Source organism: Ailuropoda melanoleuca, chromosome X (assembly GCF_002007445.2).
Source record: "Ailuropoda melanoleuca isolate Jingjing chromosome X, ASM200744v2, whole genome shotgun sequence".
In the NCBI taxonomy this organism is placed as follows: domain Eukaryota; kingdom Metazoa; phylum Chordata; class Mammalia; order Carnivora; family Ursidae; genus Ailuropoda; species Ailuropoda melanoleuca.
In genome coordinates, this window is record NC_048238.1 from 97649898 (window position 1) to 97668968 (window position 19071).

At 53.0% G+C, this 19071-nt stretch overlaps 1 protein-coding gene across 6 annotated transcripts in view; it reads left to right on the top strand.

The window, feature by feature from the left end:
* Positions 1-19071, top strand: part of FHL1 (four and a half LIM domains 1) — a 38196-nt gene that overhangs the window by 16744 nt on the left and 2381 nt on the right. For 2 of the 6 annotated variants that reach the window (XM_011225836.3, XM_002919920.4), the window contains exons 1-5: positions 9163-9303; positions 16596-16777; positions 17147-17321; positions 17895-18064; positions 18536-18722. In XM_011225836.3, the coding sequence (XP_011224138.2) occupies positions 9282-9303; positions 16596-16777; positions 17147-17321; positions 17895-18064; positions 18536-18722 (736 nt within the window). In that variant the 5' untranslated portion in view covers positions 9163-9281. The other 4 variants (XM_019800387.2, XM_034649205.1, XM_019800385.2 and 1 more) reach the window with 4 other exon arrangements.

The following is a 19071-nucleotide window of genomic DNA, read 5'->3' on the forward strand; positions in this document are numbered from 1 at the left end:
TGACTGCTGATGGCCACAGGGTGTCTTTCTTGGTGATGAAAACGTTGTGGAATCAGACGAGGGCAGTGTTTGCACAACTTTACAAAGATGCTAAAAACCACCAAAGTGTACTCTTTGCAAGGGGAGACTTTATGGTGCGTGAATTGGACCTTAATATAGAAACTGAAGAAACTTAAAGAATCATTGTGAACATATGAAACAGTGAACAACTTCCTTACGTTTCCACCTAAGAAACATTTCCATTGTAAAATATTTCACATAGTGTCACTGATGACACACGGGCCTTCCTACCCTTTACTTCCCCTGACGCTCGCCGGTGATCTCGTTTCATCGGGGAACACTGGTGCCCCAGCTGAACGAAGCCCTGATCCATACAGAGGACTTGCACTATGTGGGATTGAGGTGTTTGGGCTAGACGCCTTCTCCGGTCCATGCCACTGGGACAGAAGGCCACGGTGGCTTTGAAAGGAGCCTCAGAGCATCGTTTGGACCAGTCTGCCCTTTCTCTTCTGATAACTGGTCCCAGAGGGGCCCCCATCCTGTCCTGCCTCTCTGCTCCCAGGAACTGCCCCCATTCCCTTTCTTGTATATTTTCCTGGGTTGAGCTGAGTCACAGGGTTTAAGGAGCCCTTCCTAACAGGAGGGGAGACCAGTGGGCCTGACAAACATAGCTCCTCTTCCCCCTAGTCACTCGCCCTTTACAAGTGCTGCGACCCTGCGGACACTTCCAGCAGTACAGTTCCCGTCGTGACAGCTGGCCCATCTATGGGTTGGGCAGGTAACAGTGTTGTGTCAGTGTTCCCAACTCTGAGTGCTTCAACCCAAATTTGTCTTGGGGTGGGCTTAGGAGGTTGAACACAACATGTCTTTGGTCAGGAGCGGGGTAGACGATGCGTCTTTCAGTTCCGCCACCCCTGAGACCTCAGGTCGGCTGCTGAGCCCTTCCTCTGAGTGGCCTAGTAAGATAGGGATTTTTTTCCAAAGATTTTATTTATTTATTTTAGAAAGAGAGAACACAAATGGGGAGAGGGTCCAGAGGGGGAGGGAAAGGGAGAGAACGCGAAGTAGACTCCCTGCTGAGTGTGTAGCCTGATGCGGGGCTCGATCCCACGGCCCTGAGATCATGACCTGAACCAAAACCAAGAGTCAGATGCTTAACCGACCAAGCCACCCAGGCACCCCTAAGACAGGTCTTTGAGACCCATGCCCTTGGCATTCATTCAGAATCAATTCACATAGTACGTACAGAACTAACGTGCATTACGGCCAGAGCTGTGGTTTCTGATGGTATGGGTAGCTCTTCTCGTTGTCGATCTCCACGGGCCAACTTTGGATCAGAGAGGCGATCCACGGGGCTGGCCTGCCTCATTAAGTAGTCCCATCAAAACAAGCCTTTATTCGTTGTGTTGCAAGGTCTAATCATTCATTGGGCTCACTGGGCCCTCACTTGGTCAGAGGGAAAATCCCTCCCCACCCCAAGTTCAAGCAAGTGACCTAGACGTAGGGGGTCTTCATTTTCACGAGAGGATCAAGAGAGCAGAGTTGTTCTCCTTAGGTGTCCGCCATCTGTTCCCAAACCCTCCATGTCCATGCAGGGTATACCTCTCTGGTGTCTGGGCTGTCGTGCTGCCGGAGGCTGATTGCTCTGAGCCCCTAGGACATTTAGAATTGTCCTTGTGGAGACGTCTCATGCCCATAACCCTTACAGCTGGGCTCTTACCTCTTTTGCACATGTCCTCTGTGAAGTGATAAGCTCGAAAAGAAATTTTTCTTTTGCAGGAATCTGCTGTTCGGGAATCCTCACTTGTAGAGTGTAATTGAATAAACAGCAATGTATCGAGCTTACAACAACCTTAACAACATAGGTGCTCCTGTTATCCCCGTTGTACAGAGGAGCAAACTGAGTCACAGAGAAGTTAGGTAGAACTTCTGGGCTGGCACACAACCAGTAAGTGGTGGAGACGGGATTCGATTCTAGATGTTCTGGCTCCACCGTCCATGCCCTTAGCCACTACACTGTTCCCCTGAAACCTAAGAAAATAGACACAGCCATATTAAACTCGGGGCAAATCCTGTGTTGTCTGTCTTAGAACAATGCTAGTTGTTCAGACAATCTCATATAAAAATAAAGACTTGAATTTCTTTCACGGAAGCCCTCAAAAATCATTAAAGCCCAGTCTACACCATTTGATCTATATTCCATCGAACGCAGTGGAGTCCTTGCCCTGGCCCCTGGTTTCCTTCTCCACACCTGAGCCCGGCTGGGCTCCTCTACACTTGGTCCATATTCACATAGTTGCTCTCTTTGATGTCCGCGCTGCTTGAAAATGAACGAGAAAGGTTGGGATTTGAGGTAAATGTGAGGTTAACTTTCCAAGTGTGTGACCTTTGGTGGCTTCTGCCACTCTAGCTGCAGACTCCTTCTCGTGTTCTATTTGCTGGACTTTGTGTTCCTGTCATTCTATTCACGTACCCGCTGCCTGGCATGGCGAGCGCATTGCTTGACTTCAAGAGCTTTGGAACCACTCCCTCGGGCTCCTTGTGTGTCAGCTGTTGTAGGTGGACCCTTTGCTCCTCCATCAACCTGGACCTTTCCTCTCTTGGCTCTCCCTCAGCTGCTCTTTCCAGGTCGCCTCAGCTGAAGTGTCTGGTCTCTGACTAGACGCTTGCAGTGACATGAGACAATCTGCAGTGTTTGACCTGCAAATCGTACAGCCGTCCCTGAGTTCGAGGGTCTGTGACCCAGACACCTAGCCTCTGCGGATGACTCTGTGAAGTCAGGGGACCTTACTGGTGTGACTGAGCAGCCTCAGGTGGCGCAGGGGACGGGGCTTCGGGAGTCTGGACGCTCAGGTTCTAGATCTGGAGCTGCCGATAAGGCAGTGAGGCAGGCCATGTCCCATCTCTGGGCTTTAGTTTTTCTGTCAAATGGGGTGTCTGAGCTGGGTCATTTCCAACTCTGTCATTACACCATCTTTGTGAAGGTGGCATCGCGCACAGACCCCGCCCGCTAGACTCTGCCCTCACCGTGCACAGACTGACAGAGAAAACAAGCTACCCTTTGGGGCAGTAAGGTCATGGCAGGCCACTCACAAGATCACACTGGCCCTTACTCTGGTCTTGCTGTGGCGCTTTCACGGTACAAGGCCTGTCCTTGCACACAGAGTAGCTCTTTCCACAGAAAGCTGTTCATGTTTGCTCTCTCAGATGTGAATCGCTGGGGGCCACCACCTTCCCGGGTCTGCCTGTGAGTGTGTGCTACGAATCTGGGTTGCAACACTGCTCAGGCAGCCAGATCATGGCCCTTGGGAAGCCTGGCAGGTGGGGACCAAGCGAGGCTTTCACCTTGATGTCCTTCGAGTCCTCCAGAAACCTGGATTGCCCTCTCTCTGTCAACGCTGTTGCCTAACAAAGTGTAGACTTCCCGAGTGACCCCCAGATCTGTGCTTCATCTCCTTCCTCCTGTGCTCCCACTGCCGTTCTGTGCCCCGTGACCAAACCCCACAGAGCCACTCACAGGGGTTTCTGACCCTTGCCCTAAATTCCAGGGCTGCACCAATGCATGATAAGGTAACATAGTAATTACAGTCTTTTGGTAAATGAAGACAGGATATATGTTACTAGGTGAGATCTCCCATCAGGAAGCAGGGCCCATGAGGTACTTTGAGGACACATCTGGTCAACGTAGTCGATCCCAGTGAGCAGCATTAAGAATGAAGAGATGGGGGGCGCCTGGGTGGCACAGCGGTTAAGCGTCTGCCTTCGGCTCAGGGCGTGATCCCGGCATTATGGGATCGAGCCCCACATCAGGCTCCTCCGCTATGAGCCTGCTTCTTCCTCTCCCACTCCCCCTGCTTGTGTTCCCTCTCTTGCTGGCTGTCTCTCTCTCTGTCGAATAAATAAATAAAATCTAAAAAAAAAAATTAGAATGAAGAGATGGGAGCTTATTCGAGGTCCTGTCCTTTCCTGTTGTGGATATTAATCAGCTGGGTAAATTATAGACTAGGGTCACGGAGTATTTAGCCCTCGAGCATCTATCAGAGGCTTGAAATGTCCCTAACAGGTGGGCTCGGTGAATGCCAGGACTTAGCATGATTGAAAGGGTGTTTTGAGTCACGGCACATGGCAACATGGAAATAAAACAGATATATCACAAGTGGGTGGTAGAAATAGACTGGAAGAGAATTTTAACACCTAAAATATGACAAAGATTTATCCCTGCTAGCTTCTCAGTTTCATGAAACATTTATTTTCATCTGATCTGAGATTCAGCATTCGCGTTACACATTTCCTTCTAAAACTCTTTCTGGTTTCTGTTTCTTTGCTTCTATCATTTTCCTCTATTTTCTCTTGTGTCACTTCATTTTTTTTTTTAACCTGAGGTCGTCATAGTGGCTTACTTTGCAGATGATTTGTTCAGCATTGTCCCGATGGCAATGTCTGGTCATAGGCCCATAAAAATATCTACAGGCTGTGGTAGGGATCATTCCTACATCTTGGTGAGAGTCCAGGAGGGGCAGACTCTGGGGGAAGGAGACATGTAAAACTCTTCCTAATCCTGAAATGACATTTTCAGAAATCAAATGGTGCAGGCCGTGGCACGTGTTTTGCGTGTCCATCTGCGAAGGAGGGTTACAAGGAAACCGTGCAGGCCCTGGTTCATTGTGAGGCGGACTGGTCTTGTCTAGCGTGATGAACGTTTTCGCGGTGCTTGTCTCCGTACGGGGACTCCCACTGCCTGTGGCAGGCCTTCTGCTTTCCCGGGCCCCCCTTTCCTTTGCCGTGCAATTCAGGGAGCCTTTGGAGAGGCACAGTCCTGGGGGTTTGCTTTCGTTTGGATCTTGCACGATGAAGTTGCCCCTCATGTGGTTTTAGGGGTGGGGCAGAGGGCTCCCTCCTTTTACTCCTTGACGCGTTTGCCCCAAACTGTGACATTTAAGCGCCGTGACTTTGCAAAATTTGCCTTGTCAGTAAGAAAAAGTACTCTTCCCACCCTAAAGATTGACGGGAACATGAGACGGCTGGAGCTGTCCTGGGCCTCTCCTGGCAAGAGCACAGGACAAGAGATACTCCGGAGAGCACGATGTGGAATCCCATCATTTCATGGTGCATGACTAGGTGCCTGAATCTCGCCATTGGAGTCACTCAGTAAAATTCTTGGTGGAGGGCCTAGTGGCCAGACAGAGTTCTCTGGAGGAAAAACCCCCCATTACAGTGTATTCCTTGGTGGTGGGCCTGCGGGGGGAGGTGGACGTGAGAAATGGCTGAAGCCGCCGCTGTGTGCACAGACTCCAACCACGTGCTTATCAGGCTCTGGCCCCTGGCGGCCATCGTCCGAATCCGTTTTCCACTCTTTGGAAATTTCTTTGGTGAAAGGAAACCATAGGGAAGCGAGGAGGGTGCCCACCAGCCAGGCTGTGCGAGGCGAGGAAGCTCCCGCGGCGTGGGCCACGCGGGTCCCCGAATGGGCGGTGTTTGACCCATCGGTCGCCCCACTTGGAACTCTGGAGGCCCGCTCCTCCCAGGGCTGCCCCTGAGGTAGAGAGTGCGGGGTCGGGGTGCACCACGCGGTCAGGCCCATGGGTATCTCTCTCTCTCTCTCTCTCTCTCTCTCTCTCTCTCGACGCCACAACTCGGGCCAGCCCCTTAAGGGCGGCGAGCCATGGACCACTCAGAAAAACCTCCTCAGGGGTGCCTGGGTGGCACAGCGGTTAAGCGTCTGCCTTCAGCTCAGGACGTGATCCCCGCGTTCTGGGATCGAGCCCCGCATCAGGCTCCTCCACTATGAGCCTGCTTCTTCCTCTCCCACTCCCCCTGCTTGTGTTCCCTCTCTCGCTGGCTGTCTCTCTCTCAAATGAATAAATAAAATCTTAAAAAAAAAAAGAAAAGAAAAAGAAAAACCTCCTCAGAACATTCCAGACGCAGCGCCACTGCTCCTCGCGCCAGCCCCCCTCCCAGCTCTCTCCCTGCTCCAGGCTCCCCTCCTCGGAGACTCCCTTCCTCCCTCCCTTCCTGCCCTTCTTCTGGCCCTTCTCACCCTGCCCTGCCGCCCGCTGCCCTTCTGGGGGGGCGCCCTGATGCCTCCGGAGCAGGCCCCATGCTCTCCCGCTTTGCTCACTCCCTACCTGTTCTTGGAATGCCCCTCTCGCCCGGTCCTGGACACCGGCTTCCAGGTCCTCCCACCAGTCACGTCTCAGGTCAAGTGTTGGCAAGGCACACGCAGAGCTGTGCCTGTGCGGAGTCGGCAGATGGCCGCCGCGCCCTGCCTCGTGCTCCCCGGACCGGAAGGAGGTCTCGCGGCCCACGGCCCGTGGCCCACGGTAGGACGGCGGCGCAGCGTTTCCCTTCCGGAGCGAATGGGGGGTGGTCTGTGCGGGCCCGGCTTCCCTGTGCAGCGGCCGCAAGACAGAAGCCTACAGACAGATAGCCTCTGAAGTGCGTGCTCCGCAGGGGCTTGCACGCAAGAGGAAGCTGGGGTTCTGAGGCCCAACACTCACTGAAGAGTCATGCCGACTAAGGGAAGGCCTGGAACGTGGCCTTCAGACGTAAAGAGATTTGCTCATCAAACAGCAGCCAGCCCCGCCAACTGCAAATGATGGCGCTTTGTAAACACCGCGCTGATTATGAAGGGGGTTATTAAACATCACACTGTTAATGTGTAACGAACTTGGGTCCGACGCTAATGAGAGCAGCGACTATTCTGGAGCCTGCTAGATAACTGCCAAGCTTTGGGGACCCCTGGGCCCAGGCAGGGCAGAGTTACGAGCCCCCCTTAGGAGCAATGCCCCGTCCCCTCACCGAGGGCCTTTTCTGTTCTGCTTTCGTGAAAGCTGTAGCTCTGACTTGAGGCCCCGGGCAATGGGGATGCGTGTCCACACAGGCAGCGCTGTCAGTCTGTCCGTCCTGTCTTGGGACTTTCCAGAACGCTAACGGAGCTCCTGCACTTGCCCTGATGCAGAACGCACCTCACGAAAATCTAGTTTCCGGTCCGTCAAGGTTAATCATCTACCACAACACACGCGTTTCCTCCAGGCGACACATGGACCTTTATTTCAGGGGCACCGCGCTGTTCCCAGCGGCCAGTCTCCCTGCAGCCATTAGTCAGGTGGCTGACAAAGGGGCCGCAGCAGGTGGGGGGGCACAGGACCACGCCCCTTCTCCCAGGCTGATTCCTGGACCCAACACGTGATAAATTTGCCTGTGACATCCCAGCTAACTAGGACTTACAGTTTCAGCCGTCTTTTAGAATAACTTTTACAGGGGTGCCTGGCTCAGTGCGTTAAGCAGCCAACTCTTGGTTTCGGCTCAGGTGCTGATCTCAGGGTCGTGAGATCGGGACCTGCGGGGGCGGCGGGCTCTGGGCTGAGCAGGGAGGCTGCTTGTGACTCTCTCTCTCCCTCTCTTCCTGTCTCTCCCCCTGCTCATGTGCACTCTCTCTCTCTTTTTAAAGATTTATTTATTGGGGTGCCTGGGTGGCTCAGTCTTAGTTAAGCGTCTGCCTTCAGCTCAGGGTGTGATCCTGGAGTCCTGGGATCGAGCCCCACATCAGGCTCCTCCGCTGTGAGCCTGCTTCTTCCTCTCCCACTCCCCCTGCTTGTGTTCCCTCTCTCGCTGGCTGTCTCTCTCTGTCAAATAAATAAATAAAATCTTTTAAAAAATAAAGATTTATTTGAGAGAAAGAGCATGAGCGAGAGGAGGGGCAGAGGGAGAGACAGAAAGAGAGAGAGAGAGAGACAGAAAGAGAGCGAGCAGACTCCCCACTGAGCGCAGAGCCTGCTGTGAGGCCTGATCTCATGACCCTGAGATCACGACCTGAGCCGAAACCAAGAGTCAGTCGCTTAACTGACTGCGCCACCCAGACGCCCCAAGAATACCTTTTTTCATTAAACATTTGAAGAGCATAAGAATTGTAAAACTCATTCATTCGCGTATCCATGAAGCATTTCTGGCTCAGCTGCTGTAGGCTGGGAAGAGGAAGACAAGCAAAGCCCGGCCCGGCCCCCAGCCTGCTAAGGGAGGCACAGAACTGGGCTGAAACTGGTGACATGTGCTAGACAAGGCAGTGTCTATAAGGTACCGAGCCCAGGGCCTGTCCGTGAGTGAAGGTCAGATTCCTTCCTTGATGTTCAGTGGCCAAAGACACTTTCTGGGTTCCAGGTGGGACCATGTTTTGGTTTTATATGAGGCTTGATGAACACTTCTTGCTTCTTTTAATTGATTTTTCAACAGACAGCTATTGTGGGGAATGCATTGGGGAAGCGGGTGGAGAGTGGGGGCGGGGAGCACGGTTGCAGTTTTAAATAGGGTGGTCCAGCGAGACATCCCTGGAAGTGACTTGGAGCAAAGCATGGAAGGAATAGAGGAGCAACGGGGGGGGGGCTCTGTGCTGGGGGAACGGGTGTTGAGGCCCGAGGTGGGGCATGTCTGGAGGGTGCAGAGGCCAGCAAGGAGGCCAGGGTGAGGCTGGAGTGACAAGCGCGATGGGGACGGGGAAAAGGGCAGAGAAGGACCAGGCACGCCATCCTCCAGCTGTTACAACATGTTAGGTTACCCTCTTCATTTTCGCCTGCATTTTTACTTTTGTTGTCCCTGACCCTGAAAAGCAGGAGGTTTCATCTGTGGGACAAGGTATCTTCCTTGTGTACGTGGCGGGTATACACGGGTCTATCTCTCGTCTGACACAGCGGGGATATGTGGCCAGAGTCGCCCTTTCCCTGTTGGGCTGGGGTCTGGTACATACCAAGGAGGACGTGGATAATGCCCCTGATCTCTGTATTTCTAGCGCCTAATACCTTTTAATTACGCTGGTTAACATAAGTCTGTCTCCTAGTTCTCTCTATCGTTAGCAGCGCAAAAACGAGTTCTTCCTAGGGCCCGGTGCAAGCTGTGTAGGCATATAAAGTGGATTAATAAGGATGGCTCAGCGTTAAGCTATGCCAGAGCCGAGTCCAAATTTTATTCCGGTACAGGGATGACTTTCTATGTGGCCTCTCTGGCTCTGGAGCTAATTTGGACGCTGAGTAGCCCCACAGGTATTTATATGTAGTGTTTGGTATTTTTACTGGGTCCTATTCTTCTCCCTTGGATCACCTAAAATGGTTAAGAATTTTCTAGTGGGATTAAGGTTGTGATCTCTGGGGAGGGGTGGGCCATCTGCTCTCGGTTATTTTTGTGTTAGCCGCTTCCCCTTAAATGTATGTTCACCAATGAGCCACAGCCTTATCAGCTGGGGTCGAGGGAAGACGGGTCTAGGTGCTGCTCCGGAACTTGGTCTCTGAGCCATGGCTTCCCATAGGCACTCAGGTAAAACTTCCTATTCTTTATCTTCTGTCGAGCACAATTGTGTTAGGGCAGTGAATCCATCACTCCACTAAGAGATACTTTTTGATGAAGTGATTTTAGGCTTGTCTAGAGAATAAATAAGTCCTAGCTCATCTCTGCTCTGTCTTGCTTTCTGGTGCTGTTTCAGAGACAAAAGGCAGTGTGGGTGGCTTGCTTTTTTAAAAAAAATCTAAACTTATGACTACAGTTTACATTTTTCAGGACGTCCTGTGAAATTGCAAGAGATTGTGCGAGGAAAGATTTTGCGGGGGGGGGGGGAAGCAATTCTTTGTTATTTGTAAGATACGATTGTCTTGACTGCTTTAAATCGAATTTAAGTGTGTACCTTCGGAAGGGCTGCTGAATGTGGAGCCGGAGGGAGAAAGTCCGCAATGACTCCCCGCACCTTCCCCTTCCTGAGCGATGTGGTTAGTCCTGCCGCAGAGAAGCGGCTATGATCCTTTCGATGTGACAAATGGGTTAGGAATTGTTCTCATCAGAAAAGGGGGCAACATTTCAGAATCTCTAGTCCGTCATGACCATGAGAGTCTCCTTGTTTTGTAACCTGGCATGAAGGAAGCCCTTCGGCCGTGGACAGGCACCGGCGGAACAGGAGCGAAAGGACTGAAGGACAGGCCCTCTTCCCCAGAAAGCCCGGCTTTCTGAAGTCACCCTGCTGCCTGTCTCTCCTCCAGAGCCAGGAATGTCACTGTGGCTCGTTTGCCCTCTGCCTAAGTAATGGTCCGCTCTTTTAGAAACAGGCACTTTGTCCTGTCTTCTGGCTTTCGGATTATGGGACGAAGTAATTTTCGGTGGCAGTCTTTTGGAAAAGTGATTTTCGAAAACTTGTAATTGCCCATCAAAATTCATTTAATTTTTTTTAAGATTTTATTTATTTACTTGACAGAGAGAGCACAGAGGGAGAGAGAGCACAGAGCGAGAGGGAGAAGCAGGCTTCCTGCTGAGCAGAGAGCCCGATGGGGGGGTTCGATCCCAGGACCCCAGGATCCTGACCTGAGCCAAAGACAGACACTTAGCCAACTGAACCAGCCAGGCGCCCCCGCCCATCAAAATTGAAATAATGAAAATACTTTGGGAAATTTCTCCTCCGGTGTTTTAAAACAAATGCACTGCAGTGCATTCCATGCTTTAATGAATTAATATGCAATGTCTTTCTTGTTCCCAAATGTTGAAGAGCTGTCTGTTTTTCCCCTACCCCCCCCCCCCCGGAGCCATTTTACAAACACGGTGCCACAGGCCTGGGATTGTGATAATCAGCCAACATACACATTCTCTGGCTGCAAACTATTCAGCTGTACCAGTTGTTCCAATGGACCTTGAACACGTATTAACTGGTAGAGTAACTCCCCATGTTGTTTACTAGTTAAGTGACAGATTAGGGAAATACATTTAAAAGGTGACCTGTTTACAGTGTACCCAACCTCCAGTTTTACTTTGCACCAAATCCAGGCATGATTCTTGCTTATATAAATCTGGAGACTATAACCATGACTAAATTAGATTACTGACATCTTTCAGATGATTTCTAAAACCAGGGGCTATCTTTTTATGTTTCATTAAGTTTATAGGTCGGAGAAAGCCGACGAGAGAGAAGTCCTCACAAAAAGAAAATGCACGTTGCCCTAAAATGGGTTTTGTAGGGACAAATTAGAGGCTCAAATCATTGGATCAGGATCCATTTTTAGTGGCCATCCATACACCGAGAGGACATTTCAAGGACAAGAATTTATACTTTTGTTATTTAATACTTTCAGCCTGCAAATTTATGTAGATTCATTTCCTTTACCCTTGGCCTTGCAAGTTGCGGGCCAAGCTGGGGGTGGGAATGGGGAGGGAAGTAAGACCATTGGCCCTATTATATGACCATTAGTTCCCTTTGCCAGCCACTGCCCAGTGGGTCACACACACCCAGCAGTCTTTTTTGGGGAGGCAGGGGTAGAAAATGACACAGTGGGGTGAGCGACTAATCAAACTGGGTTGGGTTCTTAAAATAGCTGAAAACTGGCAGAAAGATTTGGTCAAGGGTGAAACTTGACCGTTGTGTACTTCTGATGGCCACCCAACAGCCGCCAACGACTTCACCAGAAACACTAAGAACCCACGTTCTCTTGCTGCCAGGGCGGAAGCACTTGTTGGCCCATGAGAAAGGCGGACGGTGCCCACCTAATACGCGCAACCTTAAGAAAAGCTTCGTATCTGCACAGAGTAGGACTGGGATGGAACGTGTTTGTTTAATAATCTGTATCCCACCCTTCTGTTACCAGATAGAATCTAAACCTGCATATCCGTGACCCAAAAGAGATTTATGAGTTTTTCTCTAAATGCAGCGTACAAGCAAAGTTGCAAATAGCATTGAATCATTTCATACATGTTCTGTTTTTAAGGGGAAAAAGCCACTTTCTGATTTTCTATGAAATTCTATGAAAGACTACTTTTCAGCCATGACTCATGAACTCCGTCTCATTGCAGCAAGTTAGGTATTTGTTCCCAAATGTCTGACGACACGTCCAGGTGCCTTGGCATGTCTGCCACACAAGCATCCTATTCATCGGCTAAGGCTTCGCTCCACTTGTTGAATGTTCTCAGGAAAGCAATATACTCTTTCTCTGGAAGCCAGTATTTATCCACGGGGTGACTAACGGACTGGTATGTTGGACTTAGCAATTAACAGACCAGAAATAACCCGAATTTTTTTTTTCCCTCCTCTGGGTTGCACTGCATCATTTACGCTGTGTGTTATGCCACTCAGGGAAAGCACGTCGAAGAATGTTCCTAGGCCCTGATAGTCACTGTTTCCTTACAACTTCCAATTTTGAGCCACTCGGGCATGAGGGGGGAAGTGGACATTAGCGAGAAATACGTGAGAAAATGCTTCTAAAAACACAAGCAAGGTTATTGCATACAAATTGAATCTTCTCTAACGAGACACTTCTCCGATGTGTACGTGATGACATCAAAGCCAAAACTTCTTACCGAGATGCTAAGGTTTATGTAGGCACCTCTTAGCATGTTGGATGTAGTTCAGGAATTTTCTGAAAGAGGAAGCTTGCTTATTCAGTGAAGAATGATGTGTCTTTTGAAGCAGGCACGGCAAGAAAGTCAGTCTCCCATCTTGAACTCAGTCTCCAAAATGCGATAAGCCGGCCCCATTTCCAACCCGCTACGTCTCTAAAGGACTGAGGGTCGGACATCAGCACCTTAGGGTGGCAGGAGCTGGGCCCCGATTTTTAAAAACAAATATTTGTTATAAAATGCTTTAAATGAAGGTTTTAGGAGCTTAGTGGTGGTGACTTATTCCCTCCCCCCACCAGTCTGTCCATCCACCGGCACCTAGTGTGCGACTTGTGCAAGTGAGGCAGGGCCCCCGGGACTCATTCCTGCCTGCGGATGCAGGTCACACCTCGGAGGCCAAGATTAGTGGGAGAGCTGCAGGCGGGCAGCCGCGGCGGGCGGGACAGGCCGGGCAGGAAGGGAAGTAGCTTTGTAAGCAGCGCTCGGGGTGATGATTGATGAGGCGCCCTTTCCCAGATAACAGCAGCAGGTCGGGAAACCGATCTGGAAGTTTGGGAAGGTTAGAAGGCTTCGTCTTTCACGTCCTTAGAACTGGGTAAGGAGATAAAGAGAAAAAAAAAAGTATCCCCCAAGAGAGAAACGCCTTAAGTATATGTTAATTCAGTAAGATGAAAGAGAGCCCCAAAGCAGAGGTAAAATTGCTATCCTCCTTTTTCTCCATTCCCTGATTTCTCACAAAGGGGAAACAAAGGGAGGCACAAAGCATTTCTCTCCCTGTGAAGTCAGAATTTCCCTGCGGCTCATTCTTGTGCAGCCCACACACCAGAGCGCTGGCTTTGTCTTTGAGGAAGCTCTGTGTGTCCCAGCACTGTCGTCTGTCGGCTGTTTTCTCGGTGTTGTTAGCTGCCCGAAGATGAGCCCTCGTGCCCGGTCAGGCTTCGTGCAGAGTTTTGACACGGGAACGATCTCGTTGGCAGGAATGTCCCACCCCAGCTTCTTCCTAACACGCACGCTGCCTTGAAGGCTTGAAATCGTGTGGGACCAAATAATCCTAAATTTAGCAAAACACGAGGTAAGCTAATTCAGGGGACCCAGAGTTCGACTTCATTGCAGTCGTTGCAAAGAAAGTACTAAAGTTCATGAGTTTGACATCAGCATTGTTAACATGCTTTAAGTGTTTCCAGCCTGTTTACTTATTAGGCAATAAAAGCCAACGTTCCTAGAAGTGCCTATTTTATCTTGACAAATAAGTGTTTCCACACACACATGAGAAAGGCTTGAGTCAACTGTGGAAGTCAGCTCTAAGAAGATATGCCCTTTGAAATCCCTCCGTCTTGGGGGCAGACTGTGGGTCTACGCGTGCAGGGCGGGGGAAACAAGATGACCCTGGGTTTTCACACTGCAGAAAGAAAAACTAGTGATGACTTAAAAGCCAGGACTCAGAAACTCTTAAGAAGTGGGACTGTCCACAGTGGCACCATTCACGTGGGGTGACTTGTTTAATTTTCCTTTTGCTCGGTTCGGGACCCTTCGCTTGCTAAATGGACCTTAGCATAGGGAGCAGCTGCAGTGACAGGACTCTGTTTGCAACACACTCTGGGACTTGCACGTCCGGCTGGTGAGCCGTGGATTATTTCACCAGCTGGACATGCAGAAACCCCGAGCCAGTCGTGTTCTAGAACCATGAAAGTAACCGGTGAAGAACTGGGTCGGCCTTGGCAAAGCATGTGGTTTTAAAGTGAGAGAGGCTTGGAAGGTAAGGTCTCTGGTACCGGGGACCACAGTGGTTTTCCTTGTGCCCGAAGCTCCGAGTACCTAAGCGGCCCTCCTTGGGCCTGCTGTGCGACCCTGACACCTGCATTTCTGCCATTAAGCCAGCATGGGCTGGAGCTCTGCACGGTCCTTGCGCATAGAGCGGTGGTGGAGGCCGTTTCCTCTTCGGAGGACGGCAGCAGAGTGACATGGAAAGGAGCATGGCTCCAAGTTCTGTTCTAAATGCAGAGCCCAGTGAGGGAGGAGGAGGGATGTTCCAGTGTGTGGCGCAGGAAGATAGTCCCCGAAGGGCTCGGGCGGCCATGGTCACCCGCCACGCAGGAAGCCGGTGCCGTCTAATCTTACAGGCTCTGATTTCCTGCCAAATGGCATTTAGCAGCCACTGATCATTGAATTTCCTGGCATTTACTGTTACTGGAGATCTAGTTGGTTTCTCTTCTCGGCTCTTCACAGGAAAGTAAGTCTTTGTTGAGGGCATCATGTGAGTATGGACGAGCTCATAGGACGTGTGGAAGCCCAGCCAGTGCGCGCGAAGGGGGGCGGTTTTCGGCGCGCCGGCCCAGCGGCGGGCGCCTTTCCCTGTCTGCGCAGAGGCTGGTGGCACTTGAAAAGCTGCCTTAGGTAAACAGTTCCAGGAGATAGACCTCGGTCTCCCTGTGTCTCTGCTTTTCCTCTCTAACCCGATGACGTAGGGGAACCTCCCGATTTTCTTTTTGGGGAGAAAGTGCCACTGAGGACCATTCTCCGGTCTCGATGGACCTCTGAACTGTGGTACAACCGTCTCAGGCAACTGTCTTTGCCCAAGAATGCCACCCCCTTGCTTTCAGTCGTTCAGTCCCTGGAGATGAGGGGGGTCTGTGCGAGGGCCAGCCAGAGCCGGGGCTGCAGCTGGCCCAGAACATTCTGCCCATCCGTGGTGCGGTGCGCTTTGTTCGGAGGCCAGCTTCGGAAATGCACCCAGCTCTGAGTGAGAGTTCACCAGCCTTGGCTGAGGCGGGCTCGGAGATGCAGGGTGTGGTTTCCTTAGCTCACTCTCTGCTATTTGGTTGTCTGTGGCAACGGGATCCAAACAACTTGGACATGTGTTTGTATAAAAAAAACTGGGAATGGGACCCAAAGTGGGAGTCTGGGGCCCGTCAGCTAGTGGAAGAGCCGCGGTAAGTACCGGGCAGCTGCTCGCCTGTCTCCCCTCGTTCTAGATTCCACTGGGGTATTTGCTAGCACAATAACCGTGTTTGTGGGTAGTTGGAGAAAATTCTCTCCGTTCTCGCGTTTCCTGTGCAAATTAAATAATTGCTAGCTACTTACCCACGTACGGTTCTTTTTCAGGGGGAGGGGGAAGATGAGCGGGTGTTTCAACAAGTTGGGAGCTAAAAGAAACTCGCATTTGGTACCTTTTTGGTGGCAGGGTGAACGGAGTGCTTTAGTGCTTGTGATTGCAGACCTGTGGTCTGGGGCGGGGGCTTGGGGATAAGGGGAGTGAGTTGGTCCACAGGAAGGCAGTGGAATGGGTTCTCAGAATGATCAGCTTAATGCTTTTTAAAAGCGCTTCTCCCCCCTCCCCATCATACTTTCACGTTGCAATTTTTAAAACCGCAAATGTCCTAAGTAGTAACACTTTGTTGGCTCTTGAGCCGCCCTTCCTGCAGCAAAGGGGGGGGACTTGATTTTGGCGTGTCACAGCATGGCACATCGCCGTGCCAAGTGCTCACAGTTGTACACCTTGCCGGTAGTGCCTTGTGGTGGTCGTGAGAAGTCCTCTCTGGGGCGGTGAGCTGTGTTGGATCCATTTGGGATTTAAAAGTGTTCTGCCGGATCTGAAGGATCAGAAGCAGGCATTTTGAACAGATCCATAAGGACGGCTCACGTAGCCAGTGTCCTCTCCCCTCTCCTGCAGCTGTGAGCCGCGGTCAGGGGAGCCCAGTCCTGCGGGTAGGAGGGAGTGGGGTCTGGGAGGAAGAGCCCGACGCGCAGGGGTGGGGTGGGGGGGTGGGGGTGGGGAGTGGAGCCTCGGCTCCAGTCTCCAGGCACCCCCCGCTGCCACCGCCACCTCCGCCTCCTCCTCCTCGGGCTTCCGAGCAACTTGCCTCCGGGAGCTGCTGCTGGCGCTGTGCCCAAGCCCTGCGTCCCTTCCCGTGAAAGCCCCTCTCTCGAAGCCACCACACCTTTCCAGAAGCCCTGTCTGGCCAACACGAGCCCTGACCCTCTAGTCTCCCCCCTCCCCCCAGCAGCACTTTTCTCTCGTGTCCTCGGGACCCACTGGCCATGGACTCTGGCCCCTGGGGTGGCAGGGAGAGGCTGTTTCTTTCCAGGGTCCCAGGGAAGTACGCATGGCCAGCCGGGCTCAGGCGGCCGCTGTGACCCAGCTTCCAGGCCCCAGTGGCCCAGCACAGCTGTCCCTGGGAGCCTGGGCGGCAGCGCGCTCCCCTCCTCCTGGGGCTCATTTGCTCTGCCCGCTTGCCCCACAGGTCCCTCCAGCTACAAGGTGGGCACCATGACTGAGAAGTTCGACTGCCACTACTGCAGGGACTCCCTGCAGGGGAAGAAGTACGTGCAGAAGGATGGCCACCACTGCTGCCTGAAGTGCTTCGACAAGTTCTGTGCCAACACCTGTGTGGAGTGCCGGAAGCCCATCGGGGCCGACTCCAAGGTAATGGTGGGGGGCTGGCCCAGTGTGCGGGGGGGGGGAACGGCGGGCTGGCTGGCAGGTGGGGGACCCCGTGCAGGGCAGGGCCGGCAGGGGTGGGGCGATGANGTGGCGGCCGGCTGCCAGCGCTAGTCCCCAGCTCCCCCCGCCCCCCCCAGGCCCTGGCTCTGGCTGTTCCTCGCCTCTGCCCTCCTGTGACTCACAAGGACACTCACCGCAGGGCGTCCCAGGTGTAAGGGACCATGTCGTTGCCGTTGCCGTAGTTCGCCCCTGGGGATCTGGGGCTCGATGGAAGGGCCCCTGCCCCTCCACCCCCCCCCAGCGCCCCCAGCGTCTCTCCCAGCAGCCCGCCCCCTTCTGCTTCGGTTCCAGGAGGTGACCTACAAGAACCGCTACTGGCATGACACCTGCTTCCGCTGTGCCAAGTGCCTTCACCCCTTGGCCAACGAGACCTTTGTGTCCAAGGACAACAAGATCCTGTGCAACAAGTGCACCACCCGGGAGGACTCCCCCAAGTGCAAGGGCTGCTTCAAGCCGATCGTGGCAGGTAGTGTCCCCTCTCCCCGCTGGGGCAGGCAGGGAGGAGGCCCCAAGGGTGGAGACGATGCCGGGGGCTCGCGGTGGTGGGGTGATGCTGCTGTGAGCCGCGCTTAGGTTTTAGCGTATATATGCACGCATATATACACACGTATATCTGCGTACACATATATGCTCGCACACACGCACACACTCGGCAACTAAGGAACACTGGAGAGAGCGGTCTGTGGCAAGAGAAAGAAGTGAAAAGTATGTAGCGCTTTCTCATTTGGGTAGAGTGAGTGAGCAAAGCATGCGACCTCCTCAGGGTGGAATTCTGGGCCAGGTCAGGTCAGCCAAGGCCGTGGGGGCGGGGCGGGGCTTCAGGCACCACTACCGCCAGGGTCCCCTCCCCTGACCGAAGCCGGTGGGCACCACCCCAGTAGGACGGTGGCGAGAGGCCCCCACGGGGAGGGTGTTTGGAAGCGTGAGGCCAACGACTGCAGGGCCTGCATTCGCCCCTCTGGGGCGCCCGGGAGGGCTGAGTGGATGCAGCCCCCTGCAGGGCACCGTCAGCGGGCTACCGGCGGCTTCCCCCCCGCAGGAGACCAGAACGTGGAGTACAAGAAGACCGTCTGGCACAAAGACTGCTTCACTTGCAGCCACTGCAAGCAAGTCATCGGGACTGGAAGCTTCTTCCCGAAAGGGGAGGACTTCTACTGCGTGACTTGCCACGAGACCAAATTTGCCAAGCATTGCGTGAAGTGCAACAAGGTACGTTGTCAAGGGAGTTGTGCGTTGACTGTTGTGCTAGAAGCGTTTGACAGTTGGCAGAGCACTTGCACACACGCTATCCCATTCCATCCTCACGACAGCCCTGCGACGTAGGAATTATTCTTCTCGGGTTGCAGATGAGGACACTGTGGTAGGAGAGAGCGGTGCCCGGGCCGCATCCGGCTATCCAGGGGTGCACTCACTCCGGAGGCTCGGGCGGCCCCGGCTCTAGAGGCCTGCCTTGCCCCCCCCCGGTTGCCGCGTGGAACCCCACGCAAGGGCTCGCCTTCTCTGAGCCTCGGTGTCTTCATCTGTAACTCGGGGATAATAATCGCACCTGCCTCCCATGGCTGTCGTGGCGATTAAATGAGATACTGTATACCGAAGCGCCCAGCACAGTGCCTGGCACACAGTAGGCATTCAACAAAATGGTTGTTGAGTCTGAACCCGGTGCTACACTCCCTGGTCTAGGCCATCACCTCTGGAGGAATCACTTACCAGGATCAGCCCTGGCATGCCGAGTGCTTTGTGTGTGTTACCTGCTCTAAGAAGCTGGCTGGGCAGCGTTTCACCGCTGTGGAGGACCAGTATTACTGCGTGGATTGCTACAAGAACTTTGTGGCCAAGAAGTGTGCTGGATGCAAGAACCCCATCACGGGTAGGCTCAAGAGTCCTTGCTAAGTCTGCCAGGCTAGGTCTTGCGCATGGTAACCATCTCTCATTTTCCTACGTCGTCGGTTTCATCCACAAAGGCCCCAGAGAATGTCCTCTCCCCCTGCCACTGTGGTCCCGAAGGCCCCCCCCATAGTCTGGATTCTCTCTCAGGCCAGCTTAGCCTTTGCAATACAGAACACCTCCCGACTACTGCTGACTCACTAACGACGCTGCTGGAGTTCACGGGCCTGAGACCCACGGCCACGGCCACGGGCAGGCAGGCACCGCGTGCGCGCGCGGAGGGGAGCGGGGTGGGGGAGGGGGGTCCAACGGGCAGGGAGAGGACCGCGGGG